The sequence below is a fragment of the Xiphophorus couchianus genome, chromosome 7 (genome assembly GCF_001444195.1).
Source record: "Xiphophorus couchianus chromosome 7, X_couchianus-1.0, whole genome shotgun sequence".
NCBI classification, from domain to species: domain Eukaryota; kingdom Metazoa; phylum Chordata; class Actinopteri; order Cyprinodontiformes; family Poeciliidae; genus Xiphophorus; species Xiphophorus couchianus.
The window spans coordinates 33,441,210-33,466,301 of NC_040234.1; the positions used below are offsets into that span (position 1 = coordinate 33,441,210).

At 35.4% G+C, this 25,092-nt stretch overlaps 2 protein-coding genes across 4 annotated transcripts in view; both read right to left on the minus strand.

Annotated features, from left to right (window-relative positions):
- Window positions 1-173: 173 nt before the first annotated feature.
- On the minus strand, window positions 174-13,857 carry LOC114147537 (interferon alpha/beta receptor 2-like). 2 transcript variants are annotated; one of them, XM_028022012.1, is made up of 7 exons: window positions 13,709-13,857; window positions 12,082-12,214; window positions 7,444-7,619; window positions 5,848-6,005; window positions 1,912-2,071; window positions 1,681-1,795; window positions 174-979 (listed from the first exon to the last, which is right to left on the minus strand). In XM_028022012.1, exons 1-7 carry the CDS (start codon window positions 13,746-13,748, stop codon window positions 952-954), a joined length of 810 nt encoding a protein of 269 aa, XP_027877813.1. In that variant the 5' UTR covers window positions 13,749-13,857; the 3' UTR covers window positions 174-951. The 2 variants fall into 2 exon arrangements, with proteins under 2 accessions (XP_027877813.1, XP_027877812.1); XM_028022011.1 differs by having other exon boundaries at window positions 1,716-1,795; window positions 13,709-13,853.
- A 3,608-nt stretch (window positions 13,858-17,465) lies between these two features.
- LOC114147738 (E3 ubiquitin-protein ligase HUWE1-like) overlaps window positions 17,466-25,092 on the minus strand; it is a 33,286-nt gene continuing 25,659 nt past the window's right edge. Inside the window, exons 4-8 of one of the 2 annotated variants that reach the window (XR_003596123.1) lie at window positions 24,395-24,543; window positions 22,619-22,778; window positions 21,436-21,551; window positions 17,865-19,027; window positions 17,728-17,831 (exon numbers count right to left, since the gene is read on the minus strand). Coding sequence is in view for 1 of the 2 variants with exons in the window: in XM_028022312.1 (XP_027878113.1) it covers window positions 18,413-18,583 (171 nt within the window). In the remaining variant the exon portion in view is untranslated. Of the gene's footprint in view, window positions 19,028-21,435; window positions 21,552-22,618; window positions 22,779-24,394; window positions 24,544-25,092 lie in introns of both variants that reach the window. The other variant, XM_028022312.1, reaches the window with a different exon arrangement.

Genomic DNA, 25,092 nt, shown 5'->3' on the forward strand with positions numbered 1-25,092 from the left:
GTCTGAAGCTAAATGTTTAGCTACAAGGTAAACTTCCTTCAGTAGATATCTAAGTTCTTACTAATAACATTTGGGTTCTGTAACATGAATTAATACATTATTGCAACATTATAAAGTGTCCCCAATTATTGGCAGTAAGTTATGATTTTAAAAACAAATATATGAAACAGAGACTTGGAAAATTCACAATTTATTGCATTTTTATTTCATTTACAATCAATTAAAAGGCTCAGAAACGTGTTCCTGTACAGACATCGAGAAGAATTGCCATAATGAACAAATAAAATATATTTCTGAATATAAAGTTTGGATCTTCTCAAATCAGATTTTCATCAGAATCTGCTCAGATTTTTCACCAGAGTCTAAATATCGTTGGATTATTGATCCAAATGATTGATTTCTTACCTCATTTCCTGTTAATAATCTCCAAAAGCAGTTTGTATCTGTGCAGATTCTTTTACAGGTGTGCATCATTAGTATCAGAAATCCAAAACACAGGTTTAAAAAAGTTGTAGGTACCTTTTGCAAAACCATAAATCATTTACTTTTTTCCAACAAAATAATATGATATAGATTTTTACACATTAAACATACATTCTGTTACTGAAGGGTTAAAACACACTGGCAGAAATTTCTTCAAGAAGAAGGAAAAAAACCTATTTTAACCAAAGAAAATTAAAATAAACCTCAGTGAGAAAAGATAAATTAAACCCTCTGAGCTGATTAACAGTGATTATTTTACAGTGACTGTATAAAAATCTCCTCTGGCAGGTGAGGAGGTTAGAAGTCCTGAGTAAAACTCGCTTGTAAAAGTAAATGTTAAAACAAAAGGTTCCCTCCAGTAGAGGAACTCAAAGTAACTGAACTGTTTCCTCAGGATGCTTTAGGTCGTAACGCCGTCCTCCTCTGTCAGAGAAGACTTCAGGCAGGTGTAGGACTGAGAACTGAACTTCATGCAGGGCAGATGCAGATTTTTAACCTAAAGAACAACAAAAACAGAAAAATATCACATTTAATGATGTTTGTGTTGCTGACTTAACGAAGTTTAACCACAACATCCGTCATTAAACTCAAAGAGATCAGATTAAAAGTCATATTCTTCCCAACTGGTGCACAAAAAAGGCTAAATTGATGTTTAACTGCACTTCTCTATCAATGCTAAACTTTAAAAAAAAATCACTAACGTCAAAAATGATCCAGGATTTTACTACAGCAGAAATCAGTAAAATTAAAACACTTTCCAATTAAATTCTCCAAAATAAAATACAATTAAATATACTGTAGGTTAAATTCAGTCAGTAGTCGGTTGGCTTGGAAAGCTATTTTTCCTTAATAAATAGAATAATCATTCAAAAACAACTTTTTATCTATTTTTTATATTTATTCAGGTAAAATGAACATAAATTTACATCAGTTTGTTTACAGATAGTCAACAAACTGAATCAAGACAAACTAAATGAAATTTTGATGTAAACATTTCCATCAACTTCTAATAGATGCTAAATGTTGTGTTCTGCATTTCTGAGCATTACATTACTGAACTAAAACAAAAATAAAGTGATCTAATATCTTAATCAGCCGAACAGAGACTGATCCTCTGAGCTCCTCCTGAGTTATTCTTACTTTAGTAACCAAAGCGGCCATTTTGATTCCAACAGGGTGTTCTTCGTGTGAACTGACCTGTTAAGGTGTCGTCTCAGTAATTCCAAGCTCACCTTTCTGCTGAAGATGAACCGGCCCACGACGATGACCAACAAAAGAGTAACCCCCCCCAACAGGCCAAGGACCAGGAACACTGAGGGACGGCAGGACGAGACAAGTCAGAACCCCAAAATATTCACATCAAAACAGCCAAATTAATCAGACGTTTCACACTCAGATGCAGGAATAACGTCATTTGAAGAGGCGTACATGTGTGTTGGGGTGGAGGAGGACTGGTGAAGGCGCAGCGGTATTCGCTGGGGACGCTGTTCCGGTTTATGAAGGACATGAAGGTGATGGAGACGCAGTACTCCACACCTGGCTGCAGGTACGAGATCACGATCTCCTGCTGGTGGGATTTCAGTTTGAACTGAAACACAGAACGGAAACGACAAAACGTCACCAAAGAGAGGATGACTGGTTGGAAAAGAAAACTAAACTGTGATAAAGAACATAAAGGAGGAGTGAAATAGGATCAAAAGTTGCATTAGTTGCGCAGCTTGACATTTTCAAAATAAATTTGCTTAATGGAAACACAATAATTTAGAAAAACTTATTTTTCAACAGGAGGCTTTGGTGCTTTGATTGCTTTATTGAAATTGGATTATTTTGTAATATTAAAATGGAAACAATTTATTCACATCACAGAAGTCATGTGACCAACAACCGGATGTTGCCACTAACGCAAACTACAAAGAGGAAGACGACAGGAAGCAGTTGGAGGAGGATGACACAGCACGATTTTAATGACTTATCGCTTGAACAAACTTATTTATGGGTGATTTTAATTGGGTTTCTTATTTAACAAAAACATCACAATTGCAAAATTGTAGTTATTGTGAATATTAAATGGGTTTCCATTCACCATGTAATTGCGCAATTTGACATTTCAAAAATAAATTAGCTTAATGGAAAAACAGCAATTCTGAAAAAAAACACTTGGTTTTCAATAAAAATATTTTTGCCGGTAAGACGAGGGTTTATCAAAATTGGTTTATTTCACAAAAATACAGTGGAAACACATTTTTTGCATCACATGATCCACAACAGGATGTTACTACTGGCAGAAACAATGAAAATGAGAACAGGAAGTAGTTGGAAGACGATGGCGCAGCATGATTTTAACAACTTACTGCATGAACAAATTTATTCACGTGCGATTTTAATTGAGTTTCTTATGTTATGGAAACATTTCAAAATTATGTTTGATGTTTTTTTTTACCTTATCAGAATATTAAATGTTTCCATTAAAAATGTAATTGCACAATTTAACATTTCAAAAATAAATTAGCTTAAGGGAAATGTGCCAATTAAAAATAAAAACTCACATTTTTCAATAAAAAGTTTCGGCCATGTTGAAATTGGTTTCTTTCACAAAATTGTAATGGAAACTTTTTTCTCATCACACCAATCACATGAACAACAACCGAATGTTACTATTGCAGGAATACTTCACTCTAAGCAGAACACGATTTCGGTAAAGTTGCAAAATAATCATAAAATTTAAACTGTAAAAATAAAAGTATGAAAATGACAATTCAGTTTGGTAAAATCCAACTTTCTGCAAGCGATTCTTTCCCTCCTTTCTCTAAAGTCACATTTTGTCACATTATTTTCACAAATATTTTGGTAAAAAACAATTAATTTATTATGCATATTCCTTAATAAAAATGTTAAGATGTCTTCAAACGTACACAGCAAGTCTCAAATATGGTGACATCGCCAAAATTAATTAATTAATTGTCTTTTCAACCAGTTTTTTCCCTGTAACTTCTGTGAAATGGTGGAGTGCATCACTTCCTGGTGCACAGAAATGTCAAGCATAACCTGGAGTCAACTGCTGAGGTGTTAGACTGAAACTGGAAGTTCAGTTTCAGTTTATTCAGTAAAGAAACTGCAGTTTGGTTTGAGATCACAGTTTGATCAGCTCAAAAATATTTAAACAAAATCATCAACGTGCCTGTTTTAAATTATTATTACTATTATTATTTACATTTCTTAAGCTGGTGAAATCGTCAAACTTTGAGCTCTGCTAAAATAAAAAAAAACAACAACACATCATCAGCTGGTCTTAAGATGAGTTGAAAAACATCACATGATAAAGAGAGAAAACAACCACAGGGGAAACATCAGAATGATGACATGAAGGCTGTAAAATACCCTGAGGACGAAAACAACCAGAAACCAAACCCAGCTCATCACAAACAGGTCAGAGAACCGCAAAGACGCAGAAATTAATGGCTCTGGTTCCACCTTTAAAGTCAGTTTAAAGTATTCACACCCACACTTTGCCATTTCATCCCAACCTGCTCTGAAACCACAAACAAAGCCTCTTTTTGTATTTTTTTTTTTTTTTTTAACCAATTTAACCACTGCGTTCAGCTTATCCCTCTTTTAAAATAGCTTAAAATGCTGAATTTTATGTGTGTTTTAACTGCATATTAGCTCTACATTGTACCTGGTTGGGGTTTGTTTTCGGCCGGTGATAAGAAATATGACAGGATATGACTTCTGATTGTAGTCGCAGCCAGTATATTGTAAAAAATATTCACACCAATTGAATATTTTCACATTTTGTATCATTACAACCACAACTTACAAAGTATTCAACTGGATTAGATGTTAGCTACATGAAGTAGCTACGCTTTGCCATTTTGATCCCATCAGCTTTCCTTGTGAAACTATGAACAAACTGTTTCCTACCATTGCTTTCAGTGTTTTTCTCTATCAAAATAGCTTAAAAATGCTGAATTTCAAATATCATCCACTTTACATAAAGGTTTTACATTACACCTGGTTTCCACTGATTGGGTTTTGTTTGGGGCAGTTGATAAGAAATATGACAGATTATGAATCGAGTCACATCTCCTACATTGCAAAAATATTCTTACCTTTGGAGTATTTTCACATTTTTTCACATTTTGACACCAAATTATAAAATATTCAGCTGGATTAGATGTGACAGATCAACAAGAAGTAACTATGCGTTGCCATTTTGATCCGACCCGGTTTCATTCTGTTTCCTTCAGGATTTGTTAAATGGAAGAAAAAAATAGGAAAAAAGTCACATGCATTTGTAGTCATGATAGAGATACATTCTTGGCAATCCTGGAGAAAACGAAGCAGGAAAACTCAGCTGGTAGAGACAAGGCCCAGAAAACTCATTGTCAGAAAAAGTGGTTCAAATTCAGATGGTGTCAAAACAGCAAGAAACAATAAAACCAAGCAGCTGAAATACTGAAGAGGAGAGGAGAGCAACATCAACACCATGTGAGACCAATCAGAGGAAGCAGGAAGCAAAGAGAAGGAGAAAACTAAACACAGGGAACCGAACCACAAATCTAAAGTAACTAAACCAAGGAGGAAAACACAAGAGTCAAAACCAGAATGCATAGAAAGAAAAGAAACTTGACACAATTCAGTCTGGTAAGACAGAAATAACAATAATAAAATCCCAAACGTTGGTGGATTATCATGACGTCACTGTAAACACAGATAACAAGTTAGAGAATCTAAATTACTTCTAATCAAAGCAAATACCAATTAACATTTGGATGATGCAAAATGTTTTATTTTGATAGAGAAATACACTGAATACAATGGTAGGAAAAAGGTGTGAAATTATAAAAAAAACACAAAATATTAAAGGTAAAGTTGCAAAATGATTAATTCCTGAATCGATCACAATAAAGAGGAAGAGAACTAAAGATGCACCAAAGGATTGGTTAAATTCACCAATCTGTGCCTCCGTACCGAACAACAGATTACAATGTCTGTCATAAGTCATGGTGTATCAGTTTATTTTTCATTTTAGCTGAACCTTTTCGTTAATTTTAGAGATTAAAATGTAAAAAAAAGGCAAAAACATTTTATTTGTTGTTTTGTTTCTTTATATTAGACATTTAAAATGTCGTCCAGTTCCATTATCGAATATTCATTAGAAATCAAAGTTTATTGATCGTTGAGAGGGTGAACTTACCTGCATTTTTAACTTGAAACAACAATATTATCACTTATTGCACTAACTTGATTATCCAGAAAAATTAGTTTTCAAAGCAAAGATGATGAAACACAAATAATTGACGCCTGAAGAAAATTCACATCCAAAGTGAGGAAATAAACAGGATTTCTGTCAGGAACTCTCACCTCGGCGCCGTCTCTGGTTCTCCTCACGTTCAGCTCCATTTCCGTGTGCAGGTCCTTCAGCTCCTCTTGGTAGAGCAGAGACCCAGGGGCGTCTCGGACCTGCAGGACCAAACAGTTCCCACAGCCGGATACGGAAAACTCAGGAGGTCCCAGAACGGCTGCGGAGAAGAAGACATAAATCTGCTTTAAGGATTTAAACTCATAAAAAGCTCAAGTTACACTTTAAATGTGAGAAATACTAATAGTGTAACTGCTGACATTGTCAAATTAGGGACAGTTAAATTGTTTACTGGTAGATTTTTATCACCTTATTTTAGAATAAACTGTTAAGGTTAAGTCAGAGGAACCACAAGGCTCTTTGCTTGGCTCAAAACTTTTTAAATTGTGGTTAAATCACATACATAATGCTACAAACATCCTAAATGTCACTTTATATGCAGATGACACCATACTATATTACTATGATAAAGGTTGAACCGGGTTCAGATTACAGTTAAAAAAAAGGGAGTTAAGTTTGAAAAAATGGTTTGATACAAAAAAATTATGCAAAATAATATGATTAAAATACAAAATGTGTAGATGAAGAAATTAAAGAAACCGGGGATGAAATTATAATAAAAACTAAAAGTAAGGACAAATGTTAATGTGTAATGGGAAAAACACCAAAAGCAGATGGTAAACAAATATGTAAACAAATATGTAAACATAGTTAGATTTAATTAGCGCTATCTGTGAAACTGAATGTGTTCCAACATATATTTTCAATAATATACCTTTGGTGTTGATGTTTTCTCATAATTTTAGCTTTATAGTCTGTAAAGTCATGAAGGCGTAAAAGTCCTATACTTCTAACTACTCTACTGTTTACACTGCAAAATCACAAAATCTTACCAAGTATTTTTTTTTTGACAAGTTTCTAGTGTAAATATCTTTGTACACGTGAAACAAGACAAAACTAACTTATGAGTAACTTTCCATCAACACATAGGAGATTGATTTAATAATTCCTTAATGATGAAAAAGTACTAGTTCTATTGGCAGATTCTTTCAATTATAACGAGACATTTTCACATTTTATAAGTGAATTAATCTGCCAGTGGAAGTAATACTTTTCATTAAGATTCAAGAATTGCTGACTTAAAACAAGCTAGTATCCATCCATCCATCCATTTTCTGTTCACCCTTGTCCCTAATGGGGTCGGGAGGGTTGCTGGTGCCCATCTCCAGCTACGTTCCGGGCGAGAGGCGGGGTACACCCTGGACAGGTCGCCAGTCTGTCGCAGGGCACAAGCTAGTATATCTTGCTGAAAAGTCAGTTGTAAGTTAGTTTTCTTATTTTGGTTGCAATAAGATATTGTCACTGGAAACTAAGCCAAATTACTTGGTAAGATTTTGTGTTTTTGCAGTATATAATATTCACAATTGCTATCACGCATTAATTTATGGTCATTTATGTTGGAAAAACAGATAAATCGTACCATCATGTTACGAAATGATTGGTAAACAAATGATCCTAACAATAAATCTGATGTTTTCTATAATCACGTGTTTTGTTGAAACATGTCAGTTCTGTATGATGATGTTCGGTTCTCTCACTGTCTGCCAGAGGGTGGAACAGATTCGATGTGGTCCAGCTGGAGGTCTGGTTGGTCCTGAAGGCTTGGACTCGGGCCACGTAGTAGCCAAACGTGTCCTTTAGTTTGCTGGTTAGATTGCAAGTCTGTCTGGCCGTCAGCTCGGCGCATTCAGCCACCGTTTTCCATTGCTGCTTCCTACACAGAGAAAGCAACCAGGCAGTTAGAACGGAGCGAGGGCTGCTGTGTCACACTACAGATATTAATGTCTCCTAAATGCCGAGGCAGGAAACTCACAGCTTTTATGAAACTTTCACAATCACTCAGAAAGAAAAGCGCTCGGTCAGAGGAGCTCCAAGAAACAGAAATGAAACTTAAGAGCGGCTCTGTGGAGAAATAATGGAAATATCAAAGTGCAACGAGGGATGTTGATGTTTCTGCGGATGTTTAAAAACCTCTTGAGCTTTTACCAATTCACATGAGTGTCTCCACTCATTTCCACATTCACTGTTTCATATTGTTTTATTGGCTGCAGCAGAGTATGAATTATCCCACAACACATTCACAAATAGAAAATGTGTTTTAGCTACTTGTTGCATCATATAGTTTTATTTTCTGGGAAGAGACATATTTACACATTTGTTCTCTGGATCACGTCCCTGCAAAATCACAAAATCTTAAAGTTTTATTTTTGTCTAGTTTCTATTGTAAATATCTTTGTACACCTGAACTAAAACAAAACTAACGTATAAGTGGCTTTTCAGCAAGACATAAAAGTTTTATGTTAATAATAATGAAAAAGTACTAGTTCTACTGGCAGATTATTTCAGTCATAATGAGACATTTTTTTTTTACATGTAAGTGAAATAATCTGCCTGTGAAACTAGGACTGAGTCGCTAGGCAACGGGCTGGACTTGGCCTGGGTTGCCAGGTAACGGCACAGTGCCAGCTGAATATAATAAACTCAAAGTGAACATGTACTTTTTCATCAATAATAAGGAATTATTGACGTAAAACAAGCTCGTATATCTTACTGAAAAGTTACTTTTAAGTCAGATTTGTCATATTTCAAATGTACAAAAATATTTAGACAAAAAATAAAATACAATTTTGACACAAAAGCATACTGTATGTTTCTCAGCAGTGGATAGTAACTAGTTACATTTACTCATTTACATCCCCTCAAGTAACCTTTTGGCAAAAATGTACTTTTACTTCTACTTGATTAAAAATATTTGGAGGTATAGCTACACTGACTTGAGTAAAATTGACAAATTTTAAACAAAAATACACCAGACAGAAACACAAACCTACAAACATATTCTTGCTCAATTAAAAGTCAAAAGTAGCCATCCAAGAAATCACTCCTGTCAGAGTAAAAACATATTTGGTATAAAGGTGAATTAAGCACTGAGTAACTGATCAAAACACAATTTAATTTGTAAAAATTATATCACCAGATTGCTTTTATGTTGCTTTTCAGGTCAACAGAACTGTTTGTGAATCCAAATCTGGTTCTTATTTTGTCTAAAACAAAAAAAGTTTTTTATTTAAATCACATTTTTAACTGTAGAATTACAAAAAAAGTTGATCTAAATAATGTATCGATTCAATTAAAGCTTGAAATTTTTTCCTTAACTGTGGAATATCCGCATTTTGACTTTGGATTGACCTGAACTGCACTAAAAAAGAAAACAGACTTAGTGATTAGAAGTTAATTCGAATGAGGACTTCAGCTAAATTTAGGAGAACATTTCTTATTCTAAACATTATATTTAGTATAAATAGGGCCAGATTGTAATGAAAACATTCTAAATTTCCTTGAAATTATTTGTTTTCATTAAACTGCCATCTAGATAAACTGGGTGGCTCAGAGAGGCGAAACCACCTGAAATGTTGCTGAAAGGTGATTGGTTGAAACGAAAACCAAACCAAAGCTCAGAAACCTCAAACATAACACCTGCTTACATGTGTAGTTTTCAGTGTCAGCTTCTAAAAAACGCTGTCTCAGTTTAGGTAAAGGTTCATTTCTGTAATTATTTCAAATGAAAAAGAAATCTGGAAAAGAAGCACCAGTTATACACATTTCTGGCACCATTTCATTCAGAAGTTTGAGTATTTCAGTCTTCAACATCAGTAGACAAATCATTCCCACTTTGTAATGCTTATTTTTGACTGTTCATGTGCAGAATTTCACCAGTTTGGGACTTTAAAAAGAAAAAATCCCTGGAAATTATGTGAGAAATTCCTATAAAAATGTCTAAGATGTATAAAAATAAAGGCTTCATTTGGGGAAAAACAACAGATTACAACAATTTCTTCCTCTAGAAAATGCCTTAAAGTGAACAGTATTAATCAGATGATACGATTAAAATGTTCAAATAATGGATATTTTACATTAATATTCCCACAACGGAAAAAATCCCAACTCAAATGTTCACCTTTGACCTAAATAATGATGTCATAACATTGTTCCAGCTCATTTTGTCAACAGGAACCAGTTAAACCTTGTCAAAAACATTATAGGATTGTTTACCGCTTACTGGTTTCATTTTAGGGAAACAAACATAGAGGAAATTATTTTAAAAATCCAGAATGATATCATCTGGTTTGTGTGGAAGAATCACACCTAACAGGCAAGTCTTGATCTGTGTCCTGACAAACTCTGAGGCACCTGAAGCATTCACAAAGAGCTCATATGAAGTCTCAGCGCAAACATTCACCAACTTCCTGATAGATTAATATTAAAAAGAAGAATCTGATCATTAATTAATATAACAACCAGACAAAACTGCTCAGTGACTGGTTCCTATGGAAACTCCTTAGAATGCATCCTGAACGCCTTCTAGGCGCTAAACCGCTAGCTCCACCCAGCATGAAAAGTCCTTTTTACTCCGTTCAGCTCATTTAATTTCAACCGAAGCGAGTTGAAACAGATGAAAATGTAGAAATGTGAAGAAGGGAATTGAAGATGAGGAGGACCAGACGGAGGGAGAGCCGAAAGTCGGTCATGCTTGTGCTGCTGCTAGGTTGAAAATGCTAACCGGAAAGGAAATTCAAGCTGTTCACGGTAGGGATCAGGACCAAAACATTTTCTCAGATATATTAGATTGGTTTGCTATAAAACTTTACTTTTAGACATCTATTTGTTATCTTTCAATTTGTTTTGATTTCGCGGTAGCTCTAGCTAGTTACTTTAGCTCCTGCTAATGGTTACAGTGATCGGCCAGGGATTTTGCCGGTGAAAAAATGGCGACCTCTGTAGGCGAAAAATATAGTAAAAATACGCAATTTCGTAAGTAATTTAGAGTTTTTACTTATCACAAACACCAACTTTTAGATAAACACAAAACATATTTAGGCCAACATGTTTCACAATCCCTGGACTCATTTATAGAGTAACATATTTCCATGTTATTGATTATTTTTTTTATATTTTGGTCATATTTAAATGACTTCTTGTTATTGTTTTTATATACATTTTATATTGCTTATGGTTATATTGTATTGACTAATATCCAACACTTTGGATTGAATAGCTTGTGAACAAATGCGTAATTTCCCCTGCTCAATAAAGTATATTACATTCTTTCTAGTTGTGGATCCATTTAATGGAGAGCCCACAGCATCACTCTTTTTATCAGACATGCAAACAAAAACAGATGAAAATGTGAACCCCAAACAAACACATTAAAGTAATTATTGAACCTTCTGGTGGCAAAATGGTATTTTTATATGTCTGTAGGAGACAAAATCAGCTAAAGAGACTCTTAGCTAACCTTCAAAATGCTAATTTAATGAGCTAAGATCCACCTTCAAACTTTGAATGTAGTTTCTGCTGTGAAGTAAGACCGGGTTTTCCCTCTTTTTCGACAAAATTCCTTTTACTAATTCTTTGTAACATCAGCAGCAAAAGTATACTTTTTTTTCCAAACTCTTCAGGAAGGAGCAGAAAAACGACACTGACATTTACACTTCCTGTGGTAATTTGTGGTAAAAAATACGTCAAAGGTTTTTCATGACATATCTGAATCCAGTGAACAAAAGTATGTTGGTCTAGTTTCCTGAGCAAATACTTTAGTATACTTTAAATAAAAAAAACAACCAACTTACAGGTAACTTTTCAACAAGAGTTGGGAGCTTGTTTTAAGTAATTGATTCCCTACTATTGTTTAAAAAAATACTGGCTATAAGTGAAATAATCTTCCAGAGGAACTAGACATTTTTCCCATAATAGAAGTTATAATATTTTTGCTCCACTGGAAGATTTTGTTATTTATAACCAGCACTTTTTAATCAATATTAAGCAATTATTGACTTAAAACAAACTCATGTATTGCTAAAAAGTTACTTGTAAGTTAGTTTTGCTTTATTTCAATTGAACTAAAATATATTTAAGGTACAAACTAGACATAAATACTCAAAGTGTTGGAAATTCAACCAAAAGAAACAGAAAATTCGCTCAGGAAAACCCCTTCTCTGGTTATTTTACCTGGCAACCGTTGGTGCAACAACAACAAAGGAGGAAAGTTAAATTCCAAATATGGTCACACCTTCACACATCCACTAATTAGGCGTTAAACCTACTTTTAAAATTAGAATGAGTCACTCTGTGCTGTACTTCTGAAGAAGGTCAGTGAATTTGTTTGTGGGCCGTACCTGGTGCTGTGGATCTGGACCGTGAAGCGGGCGTCTGCGGGGGTCCGCAGGTCCGGCCAGAACCTCAGGATGTGCTCCATGTTGTAGGAGGTGATGGAAACGTTGGCCGGCGCTGGGAGGGAAACGCAGACGGCTGCAGAAACATGCAGAGAAACATTTAAAAAACCACGCAAAAACAAAAATACAGACTTCCTTCTGGTCAAAAAACAATAAGCAGAAGTAGTAGAGTAGTCAAAAACTGTAGTAATAGTAAAAGTAGACTACTTCAACATATTTTTGCTCAAATAAAAGTAAAGAGTATCCACCCAAAAAGTTACTCAAGAGTGGAAAAGTATTTGGTGGACAGTCTGACCAAAAAATCTATCATTTAATATTTAAAAATGTATAATCAGATGGACCAAAATGTAAAGTTTTGTGTAAATTTGGAGTATTTTATGAACAAAAGTGAAGATAATTTATATAAATAACATAATTACAAAATAACAAATCATTTTATTTCAATGTAAAGTTTATGAAACTCTGACAAAAACACCAGCTGAGTTTCTGTGTCTGGTGAATGTTTGGTTAAAACATGGTTTTCATTCAGTACTCAAGTAAAGGTAGAACTACTTCAACATATTTTTACTGAAATGAAAGTAAAAGGTGGCCGTCCATGAAATTACTCAAGTAAGAGTAAAAAAGTATTTGGTAGAAAGTCTACTCAAGTGCTGACTAACTGATCAAATTATCAATCAGTTAATATTTAAAAATTACATTATCAGATGGACCAGAATATAAAGTAAAGTGGAAATTTTGGTATTTTAGAGATGAAAATAACAATAATTCATATAAATAACAAAAAGGCAAAAGAAAATGTCTCCAAATCAGTTTTTTCAGCAAACAAAACTGATGAAACTTTATTAAAAACTACAGGTGTGTGTCTGTGTCTGGTGGAGTTCTGGTTAAAACATGTTTATTTTTTATTCAGTGGGTTGAAAATCCAGAAATTTTACTCAAGTAAGAGTAGAAATATTTCATAATAAAGTTACTCAAAGTACAGCGCAGTAAAAATACTCTTAAAAGTAAATCTCTTTGCCACTCTGCTGTGTATGTTTATATTGCAGTGAGACTAATTGCTGTTGCATAAACTTTGTTTTTAGTTTTTTTTTTTCTGTGTGCTGAGCCCATTTTGTCATTTGAAGATCAAGTGAATGCACCATAAACACCCTATGGTGTTTATGGTGCATTCTTCCTGTAATATACAATATTACAGGTATGTAATACTATATTTAGCAACTTTTCAGACAATAAAGAAATTAGTTTTGAACAAAATCTGTTTTTTAATAACCTCTAATCTGCCCTAATATTCTGTAGCATTAGTATAAGTTTGATTGGAAAAGTGTATTTTTACTGAACCTGTTACTTTGCATCGTATTTTACATGATTTCTTTCATTTTGCTTCTTAACATATTAGAATTTGCTTATAAATGATAATTTTCTAAATCTTTCTAAAGTTACTCAAGTGAGTAAATGTAACTATTTACTGGAAATAAGAAACGCTAAAGAGCATCAACAAATCAGAGTTAATTTAACAAGTAAGTCCAACAGAGGTTCAGAGATGTTTTGAAGTGAAGGCAGGTGAGTTTACCCAGGAGTAGGAGCAGGAGAAGCAGCGTCCACAGCCCCATCGTCCCCCCATAGGGTTGAAGCTGGCAGCAGCCTGGGAAGCGTGTTGTTGTGTCAGAGGTAGAAGACGAGCAGAGAGAGGTGATGGAGGGGGGCGGAGGTGTGGGGGCTGGGAAACCAGATCCGTCACTCAAAGTTTCTGTTTCCTGAGAAGTCCCTCCCTGTGTGTCTGCAGCCTGAACGGCCGGCAAAACCCACAGAGAGAGAGAGAGAGCACCGTTCTACAGCCGGAGGATCCAAACAGCACAGAGAAAGTCATGAGATAAACTGATCAGATAACTTTTTTAATCTCTAGTTCAACTCCTGTAATCCAGGTGACCCTGCACTGCAAAAACACAAAATCCTACCACGATTTTTGTCTACTCTCTACTTTACCTAGTGCATTTGAAATAAAATGTCTTGTAGGAACTTCTTTTAAGTCAACAATTGCCTAATATTGATTTTTTTTAAAAAGTATAAGTTACACTGGTAAATTATTTCACCTTTAACAAGGAAGAAATGTCTGATAGGTGAAGAAAATCTGAAAATCAATATAAAGGAATTGACATAAAACAAGCTTTTTAAACATCTTTTTAAAAACTTACTTGTAAGTTAGTGTTGTCTTATTTCAAGTGCACCAAGATGTTTGCACTAAAAACTAGACAGAAATGCCAGTAAGATTTTGTGTTTTTGCAGTGCAGGAACATCTGTTATCAGACACTGCAAAAACAAAACCTAAGGATTTATGGTTTAGTTTCTAATGCAATTATCTTACTGCAGTTGAAATAAGACAAAACTAACTTTTCAAAAGTTATAGGAGCTTTTTAAAAGTAATTCTTGAATATAGATTATTTTTAAAAGTACCAGATAAATAGTTTCTTTTCACTTTAACAAAACATTTTCCCTATACCTTAAATAATCCACCAATGGAATAAGATATTTTTACTTGTGCCGCATTAGAAGCACATCTAGTTCCAGCGGCAGATTATAAGTGGAACTTTTTCACCAATATTAAGGAATTATAGAAAGTTCTTAAGATTAGGTGTATTAAGATATTTACACTAGAAACTAAACCAAAAATACTTTGAAAGATTTTGTGTTTTTGCAGTGTAAGCACCCAAAAACACAATGTAAACGCACCGTTTGGATAAATAAATCCAGGAAAACAAGTTCCTGCAAAAAGGATTAACAATCCTTTAAACTTTTGAAATTTGTCACATTAAATCCCCAAATCAGATTTTCTGAATTTCATCTCTGATTTTTCATGTTTTTTTTGGAAAATACCTCAAATACTCGAATACCTCCAAAAATAGACAAAATTACACAACATGCTGAATTTAAAATGAAAAATAAGACTTAAGTTTAAAAAACTGTTTTTTTGTACAATTTATTTTCAATTTTCACATCTTCAGTGCAAAATACAAAAAATATAAAAGATGCAACAGACGGAGCGTTCCATACGGAGCGGTCCAGACGGAGCGGTCCCATTTCACAGGAAAATCGATTATGGCCGAACAAGGTGAGGTGATGAGGAGAATTTGATCGAACAGTCAGGATAATAACATGAACATTATTGAACATTTAAACAAAACAACTAAGAAATATAGCAACATTTCACCAAAACATCCAGACTGCAGTATCTGCAGGAATCTGATACACATTTGGAAAGAGTTAACCACCCGGGTTAATATCAATCCTTGTCAGAGCAAAAACAAGACTTAGGAGTTCCTGATTGTGCTTTTTAACCAACTTAAAACATAAAATCAAATTATACAGTACAAATTACAAGAATTTTCCCCAAGTTAAGTATCAGAACCTTCCTAAACTGTGTCTAATTACTGTTAATGAACTAAAAATAGGTCAATCTAACTGAGGCGTTTACAGACCAAAAATGGCTTTAAAGAACAAAATGAGAGAAAAGATCGGTGCATCTTCATCTAAATCAGCTGACTGCTCTCAGTGACCAGCACCTGCACAGCTGTTGGTTCATGATTCACCTTTAAAAGTCCAATTGGAAAAAAAAGACAAACGGATGCAACGATAAAATACTGTAACTAGTGAAAACCACTGCAAAAACTAAATCTTTTTGGTCTAGTTTAGTGGAAATATTTTAGCACACTTGAAAATAAGACAAAACTAACAAAAGTAACGTTTCAGCAAGATATAAGAACTTGTTTTAGGCAAATAATTTCTTAATATTAACATTCCCACATAAACCTGGGGAAAATGTTATGTAATTGAAATAATTTACCAGCGAAACTAGTAATTTTTCATCAATATTAAGGAATTATTCACTTAAACTCCTATATTTTGCTGTAAGGTTACTTATATGTTTTGTCTTATTTCAAGTACACTAGACCAAAAATACTTTTGTGTTTTTGCAGTGCAGGAACAAAACATAACAAAATGTTTTCATTTCACAGCTGAACTTTAAAATAATACCCAGAAAACTAATAATTGGTCCTTTTGCATCATGTAAATGTTAAAAGAAATGCCAGAATCGAATCTGAAACAGATTCACCTGCCAGGTGTGAACGAGAAACCGGGCGGTTAAAGTTAGCAATGAGGCGATAATGAGCCGCCGGATGAACGGAAAACTAACCAAACGTTCTGGAGTTCCACTTGGGTTGCTAGGCAACGGGCTGGCGTTGCTAGGTAATGGGCTGGCGTTGCTAGGTAACGGGCAGTGCCTGCTTTGTAACAACATTTGGGAGGTTTTTGAAATGGATCACTTATTGCCAAAAACACTTATGAATGTTTTTTGTTAAGTTATTTGGCTGTTTTTAGAAGCAGCAGAAAATAAATCCAAGTATAAAAATGTGCAAAAATATTAATTATTCCTACTAAGTTTTGTCTAAATCTAGGCTGTCAGTCACTGGTCACAAGTTTTCCACCATACTGTCCAGTTTGGTGGAAAGTTTGAACCCTCTAAATCAGTGGTCCCCAACCTTTTGGGGGGAGGGGGAGGGGGGGGGGGGCAGTACAGTGAACCTTTTCTTTTTTTTAAAAATTATTATACAATGACATATTCCATAATACATTGAAACCAAAGAAAAAAACCTTTTTACAGGCCCAAACATTTGTTTAACAAATAAAAAGTACTGTGTAAACATTTTTTTATTTTTTTTTTACAAATAACTACTGTACTGTAAAATAATAATTTTAATATAAACTGAAGGCGGATTCCCAAATGGTGGAGATCAGCGCCGCCCCACCGTAACCTGAGTTATTGGATTAGAACGGGAGAAAATAAAAAATGATTATGAAAAAACAAAAAAAAACAAAGAACAGTAGGACAAATAGTGACTCGCGTGTATTTCACTGCTCTTCTGACTGAGCCGCTGCATCCTGACTCCGCTCTGTAGCGTTTTTTTTCTTTCTTCTAAAGCCCGCGGTGCAGGTGTGTTTTTTCTAGAGAAGAACATAGTTATCGGTTGTTGTCGCTCTTTTTTCTTCTGGGCAAAAAGATTCTTATAAACCGACATGCCACCATCGATTATGTTAAATCTGGCAAGCTGTTTTACGTACGTGTACATATTAAAACGCAACGTTGTTGACACACAGGTAGAGAAGAAGCGGAGAGACTGTTTAGCCAATCAGAATGCAGAACACAATGCACGATGCAAATCCGCGAAGCAGCGAGACCGCGAAAGGTGAACCGCGAAATAACGAGGGTTCACTGTACTCCGATGTTGCTTTGTTACTCATTCTGCTGCAAGTTGGCATAACCGGTAAAATCCGGTTTAGGATTTTCAAAATAAAAGATCCGGAAGTAGTTCATTATTTCTTGCGCGGCCCGGTACCAATTGGTCCGCGGACCGGTCCGGTGGTTGGGGACCACTGCTCTAAAGGACAGGACAGAGAGCGTCAGTTGGATTCTACTAGAATGTGTTCAGAACCTCCAAGGTCAGTTTGATGTGGTTCTGCGGGCTTCATCGAACCAAATTCTACAGGAGCGGTTCGCAACTGGAATGGAAACCAGTGCATCCATCGGCGTTTATCGTATCGTTTATCATTTATCGTGATAAATTTCTTATGGCAAGAATCTTGATATATTGTTGTCGTGATAAATTCCAATTAATGTTTAAAACTATCAGGATTGCTACCTTTACTAATTTTCCCACTATTTGTTCAACGACAGAATCAATAAATGTGAAAATATGATCAAAAGCATTTATGATTTGCAGCCTAATTATATAAATAATATTTTTTTAATATTTCTCTCAGCTGGCCTGGTTATGAAAATAGCATCTTAAGCCCACCCCTGGTTCTGAAGTTTGTAGGCTGAACAGACTCCAGCCGCTAACCGTGGCTAGAAAGCGGTTTGAACCGTTACCATGGAGACTTGGAGCAGCACACATGTACATGCTCCAAGCGACTCGTCGCCCTGAGGCAAAACATCGGCTGCGTTCGGGTTCATCAAGGAGCGGCTCGTTAGGCGCCCACCGCACGGTGCGTTTATGTTTCTATTCGTTTAGCTTCGTTAATCTAAAAAAAATAAAAAATTTGAGGAGGTTGAAGGTCTTACACTAAATGATCTGAAGTGCCAACATGCAGCAACTGACACAAGAATATCCAATTTGATAACAAATCTGTCTGTAGATTTGTTTTAAAGAAGGTGGAGTGGAAGGGTATTCCTGACCAGAACCGGGTCAGTCCAGCTGATCCAGACAGGATCGGAGACGCGTCACGTCGCCTGTCTGCACATGTAGTCGCAGTCATCGTAAGCTTCATCTTCATCAGTACAGCATGACGCCGCGGCATCATCAGCAGGCTGAGGAGGATGAACCAGAGGAGCTGCCAGAGCGCTCAACTCATCTGGAACATCTGGGCAGCCTTCCTCCTCCTCCTCTTCCTCATGCTTCTCCGGCCAGCCGAACGTCAAAGTGAGGAGGTTCACTTCCTGTCCAACGTTCACCGCCGCCTCCTTTTTCTCAGTTCTCCTTTTTTCTAAACTATCAAGTTTCTGTTCACCTCCAGGCCGAGGTTCTATAACAACTCGAACCTCGTGCTGCGAGTCTGGGGTCCGGGTGGGTGGAGGGTTCAGTTTGCAAACTGAAGATAAGGATGATGAAGATGATGAGGAGGTGGAGGAGAGCGGGTTGGCGCCCCGATGCAGAGCGTAATTTGCTCCAGAGGAGCTCATACCGGAGTTTTCTGTGCAGCCCTCCTCGTCTGATTCCTCTGAACTGCTGGATGTCCTCTTGCCTGCAGGGGGCGCCATCGACCTGACGTTCAGCAGAGACGACGGGGCGTCTCCACAGGACGAAACTTTCACTTCTTCTAAGTGAGAAATGGAGGTCTGGTGGAGAGACAGGAAAAGTGGGTTTAGATTTACTACATCTGGAGATTAAAAACACTTTTTCAGAAAACTTTAAAATATTTTCCTGAACGCATCAGGAATATAATGTAGTAAAGATAGTGAAATCCTTTATTGTACACCATGTTCCAAGTTATTATGTAAATTGGATTTAAGTGTCATAAAGATTAAATTTTTGTTGTGCTATTGTGTGTCAGGGCTCTTTGAATCACTACAATTAATTTCAGAAAGCTGGTTGATTAGTTTGTCTGGTGAGCTCAATTAAAGGAAATCTACTTAAGAAGGATGTTCCACTTTATTAAACAGGCCACAGGTTTCAAGCAATATGGGAAAGAGAAAGGATCTCTGCTGACGAAAATCAACAGCAAATATTCCACTGATTTCTGTCAGGGCTATGAATAATTTTGAGCTTGACAGTAAAACTGCTCAGCCTGGTCTGCAGCTCATTAAGTTAGACTGTTCAGCTTCCTTAAGCCAATAAATGCACAACAGCATGTTAGTGTGTTGGTTAATGCTAGCATAGCTAGCTACAAGCAGCATGTCTGTAAAGCAGCAGACTGCAGGCTAGCCACTAGATAACACTGATTACTTATCCAGCTGAGGATAGAGAAGATGAGCTAGAGAGACAAAGAAACAGAAGGTTACTTAGAAAGACATAGAAAAAGATACAGAATATTAGATACAGATAGATAGGAAACTTATACTGTATGAAGTGGCTGTTTGCAAAAATGCCACAAATACAATTATACATGTCAGGATGTTCTATTGTTTTAGAAGGAAAATTAATAAATGTTGCTTTTCTGTGTTAAATGTAGGGGATTAGAATAACAGCATTATTTCTAATTTAAAAATGTATTTTTTCCATAAGATTATTTATGCAAAGTTATGCCAGTTGCATGTAAGTTTCGCAGGGGGGAAATAACACATGCAGAACTACCATGAAACATTCACCGGAAACCATATGGTCTCTGCAGATGGGTGTTTTTTTTTTCTGTCTCGGTGTTGCAGACCACAGATAAAAAAACAAACCAAAAAAAACCAAACAAACAACCAAGGCCAAGTCTCCAATCTGACATGGTAGCTGAGGTTCCTTCCTGTTACCACAAATGTTCAGTCTTTCAAACAGTTTGAAATTGAAAAGTTTCCAATGTAGCAGGGAGTGTTTGACAGGTTACTGCTCTTTACAATTTAATGGCTGCATTATCTGATCCTCAGGTTTTAAATTATACATCTTTGCACAGCAGACTTTTATGTGGGTTTGGATGTTGAGATAGAAAGGAGCCCGCAATGGTTATAGACAACAACCTGTGGTGTTTAAACTGTAAAGCGCAACATTAAAAACATTCGGCATATTGGAGAGGTGAGGCGCCCTGAAACCCATTTCTGTTACCTTCATGTAAGGACAAAGCGAGAGGTTTGCTTTGAGTGTTCTTCCTCGAAGTCAGCTTCCTGTCAGAAACCACGCCGCTGTTTTTATTTCTTCTCAGAAACGTTTGAAGCAGTTTTCTCAGAAATTTCTCGATGTACCAGCCTCATGCCGTTAATCCAAACTGAGGCTTCATCTTCAACGGACAAATTCATTCATCGCAAAGTCTGAATATTACATTAGATCGCAAAAAAAATAAGTGCTAGGTTTTCTGAAAAGTATGTTTGTTGGCTGTGGAACCCAGTGGACCGGAACCAGCAGAACCAGACATGCTGACCCAAACTATCCAGAGTCTGGGGCCTCCATTTTAAAATAAAATTCAAACTTTTCCTTCACCTGAAAAGTTGACTTTTAGCCTCACCAACTCAAATTTAAGATTTTTTAAGACCATTATGAACAGAATTTAAGACTTTTATCAAGACAGAAATGTTCACAGGAAAATCACAAATTAATCATATGTGTTGGCAACTGGCCAAGACGAACGTTATCCAGTCAACAGACAATAAATTTAAACTTAGGCATGATGGACATAAAAAAGCTAACTAGCTAGCAAAGGTATATTAGCAGCTAGTTAGCAGTAGCCGCAGCAGGAGCCGCCTTGAGTCTGCGTGCAAGTCAAAAGTTTGCACAAAAAATAAACAACCCCAGAATATACCAGATTAAATAATCCTACCACAACAAAACTTAAGACCTGTGATGTATTTAAGGCCAACTTTTTCTTCTACGAATCTATGACATTTTATTGCTTTAATTTTAGATACGTGAATTTAAGACTCTTTAAGACTTTGATTTTTGTAGATGCATGAATTGAAGACATTTTAAAGTATTGATTTTTATACATGAACATAAGAGTTTTACTTTCTGAAATAAGGGACAGAAAATCCACAATATTCTAATTTTTTTCACCATATTTCCACGTCCTAAAGTCGTTTTCCGTTTTACCGGCCGGCTGCGTTTCACTCACCAGAACTGAAGGCATCGGACTCAGTTTCAGACAGATGAAACCGGTCCAGAACAGCAGAGCAAGGACAGCGAAGCCGACCATCACCAATATAATCAGCACTGCAGAAATGGCTGCGTCTGCAATGAGGGCACATTATTTTAACGGATTAATCCAGAGAAGACACCTTCATCATGGCAGAAACTGACTGGACCTTTTTTACTTTCAAACACAGGATTTATTTCCTCAATACACTTTTTTATTTTTTTTTAAAAGTTTTCCATCAGGGCTTGTACACTTTTCTCTTAGTAAAATCAAACATTTTTCTAGAACCACACTTGACATTAAAAACAATCCATCACCAAAATAAAAAAGCAGATGTCGATTTACCAATATATGGCATAATTTATTACTATTATTAATAATATCTTATACAATCTACAGCAGGGACAAGGAAAGAAAGATTTTATGTTTTGAAATGTCTCACACATGACCTAAACACCTGACTGGTCTGAAAATACACCTCTAACTTAACAAAAATATAAACATATAAAACTACCTTTATTACGACTATAAAGTTCAATAAGTCATAACACATTCATAATGTTGAAACAATCCAACAAATGAGCCTCTGTCCCTCAAATTAAATACTTAAAATACAATATACAAAGACAGTAAAATCTCTAAAAAAAAATGCTCCTGCTTAGTTTTCTGGCATTTAGCAAATACAAATAATTTTACTAATTCTAACTAACCTAAAAAAAAAAAAAGATACACTTTGATTTCACTTCACAGTGAGGAAAAATAAAAGTGTTTTTATACATCTGAACACATCTAAGCTTCTGGTTTCAACTGTAAATAATGGTTTATTTTGTGTAATTTTTCTATTTCTATTTAAATTTCACACTTTTTCCTCTTTTTTTTCTTGTTTAAACACTAATGGGGTCTGTAGATTAGGATCCCAATATTAGTAAAAAAAAGCAACACTTAATTTCTTTGGACTTCAGAAGAAAAATTTAAGAAAAATTCAATAAAATTGATAAAAAATATTTAGTTTTTCCACACAAGCCTCATATTGATTTTGTTCCTCGGGCATTTTAGCAGCTCAATAAAAACATTAAATAACTTGTCTGTCCAATAAAAACAGGTGAACTGGCTAAATACAGACTGAAGCAATTAGAAAACAACAGAAAAAAAATGTTTCCACCTGAAGAAAAGAGTCCGGGGACGGAAATGCATTCAGGCTGGCTGAAGTTGGACCACAGTTTATACAGGTCGTAGTAGAACCGGATCGAGACGCAGTATGATTTGCCCGGAACCAGATCCGTCACATTTTCCCTGCTTGCCAGAGAACGAATGCCCAGGATCTGACATGAAGAGGAGAAGAACAGGGATGTTACACAGCCAAACAGACAAAACTGTGATTTTTAGTTAAAAACCACAACAAAAACATCAGTTTCGATGCCTTTATGTGTTTACAGCGTAAACATGAAATCTCAGATTCTGTTCATAACAGATCCTATTTCCAATTTTAATGCAATTCTTTAAAAAAAATAATAAATTACAAAAAGTATTTCCCAGAAAGTGGCTTTTTTTTGTTTCAATCATCTCTTCTGTGAGTTGTAAATGATCAGGGCCAAAGTACGAGAATTTTTGTTTAACAAGAAATATTATGTTAGCAGAATAAAGATGCAGTTTTATCAGAAGAATGTCTTAAATTACTAAATAAAGAAGTTTTGATGAGAAAAAAGCTTTAATAGTGTCGTGACAACCAGGGGGTTCTTTCTTTGAAATAAACTCAGTAGAGTCTCGCTACTGATCTGGTTTCAACTGTAAATAGCATCAGCATCAAATGATGCTGATGCTCTGATGTGTTGAAAGTTGAAATTTGTAAAACTGATGCCAAAGTATAACTTCACAAGATTCTTCATTTAAAGTTTTTATAAAAGTCCAAATAAATAAAAGCTGTAAAACAAGATGGTGGTCTTGGTGTTGCTGAAACCAAGGCACATCAAAATGTCTATTCACAAACACACTTTTTAAAAATAATTTAATTTAAGCCAGGTAACCAAAAAAACAAAACTAGGCCACTTGAAAGTTTTTGGTAAAACATATTTACAGAAATTTTTTTTTAAATCTTAAATGCAAACTTTTTGCATTTTTGTACAGTTTTGGCTTAATTTACACCTTTGAGGATGTTTTAGGTGAATTGCCTATTTTCCAATCAATTTACTCCAGTTAGCAATTAATTGATTACTAAATTAGTTACCGATTATTCCAATAATTAATTAATCACTTCAGCCCTGCTTCAAACGTCAAATACAGTTATTACACATACTGTAGTGGAAACCATCATGGCATCAACAGACGCTAACCTCCAAGGTCTTCCTGAAGATAAAACATACTTACATCAAGGTAGAACATGTTTACAGAAAGTTTTTTAATCTTAAATATAAAGCTCATCTACATTTTGTAGAGTTTTGGCTTAATTACTGCTCTGCTTTTAGCAAATGGCATATTTTTGAATCTATTTGCTCCAGTTAACGATTAATCGATTACTAATTTAGTTGGTGATTATTTCAACCATTGATTAATCACGATTAATCGTTTTGCAGCAGGTTATAACAGCATGATGAGACTAAAGTCATTGTTAAAATTCAATACTTTTAATACAAGTTGAGGTTTCGATATCTTACCAATAATCTTCATTTGCAGTGGAGGTTCGAATGATTTTATCTCTAAACTTGAAAACAATTCCTGTATTTATATTATTTATAACATCTCATCTTCTGACATCCTGAATAAATCCCGTGGTAACCTCTTGCTGCTGCAGGCTTTTTAAACCACATCACATGAAGATATTTGTGATTCCTGCTCAGCAAGTCGTATAAAAGTTTAACTCCTTTAGGTTCTGATGATGCTAACAGGAAGCTAACATGAAGCACCCAGGCTGCTGAAATCGGCTCCATTTATAAATCGGTACCTTGGGTTCGTCGGTGTTGCTGCTCTTGATCCGAAGCTGGTATTCGATGCTGTCGTAGATCTCCTGGAAGCGCGAGTATGGAGGCAGGAAGCGCAGGCAGAGTTTGGTGTTGCAGGATGTGACGTTCAGCCTGGGCAGCGGCAGGTGGGCTGGCAGGGCAGAGACACAATCACATGATTTACGAACCATAACGCAAAGCTCAGTCATCAGACGAGTGCAAACATGTCGTAAATTATAAAGGTTTCCCTGAGGCAATCGTTAAAATAAGTGAACGTGAACCATTTAAAGGAGTGGCATCGCTCCTCAGATTCTTTTCATTTGATATGCAAAACAACAAACCTGAGATCAGAATTTAAAAGCAAACTAACCAACCAAATATGAGGAAACAAAATCTAAAGGAAAAACTCCATGTGATTCTGTTTTTATGTACTGTTCTTCTTATTCTTCTTAAATTTGTAACTTAATATGTTCATTTTGATAAAAAAAAAAAAAGGGCTTTGTTCATCATTATTATTACTTATTTTTGGAAGAAGCTGGGTAAGACTTTTTTTGAAGGGTTGAGCATAAGACTGACATGACACCATGAAGGAGTCTTCATGAACATTTACGACTGTAGTCATCAAGTGTCATTTGGTTAATAATGACACTTTTAATGCACAGTTGACTCTTTTACTTGAGTTTTAATGTAGGTTTTAATG

What these genes read in the sequence shown, in the direction of transcription:
- LOC114147537 (XM_028022011.1), bottom strand. Translation starts at nt 13,748, where the DNA reads ATGGGGCTGTGGACGCTGCTTCTCCTGCTCCTACTCCTGG. An exon ending in GTCCAGATCCACAGCACCAG is followed by an intron (nt 7,620 to 12,081) that starts GTACGGCCCACA and finishes TTCTCTGTGTAG; the next exon opens with GAAGCAGCAATGGAAAACGG. An exon ending in GGTTCATCTTCAGCAGAAAG is followed by an intron (nt 980 to 1,715) that starts GTGAGCTTGGAA and finishes GTTGTTCTTTAG; the next exon opens with GTTAAAAATCTGCATCTGCC.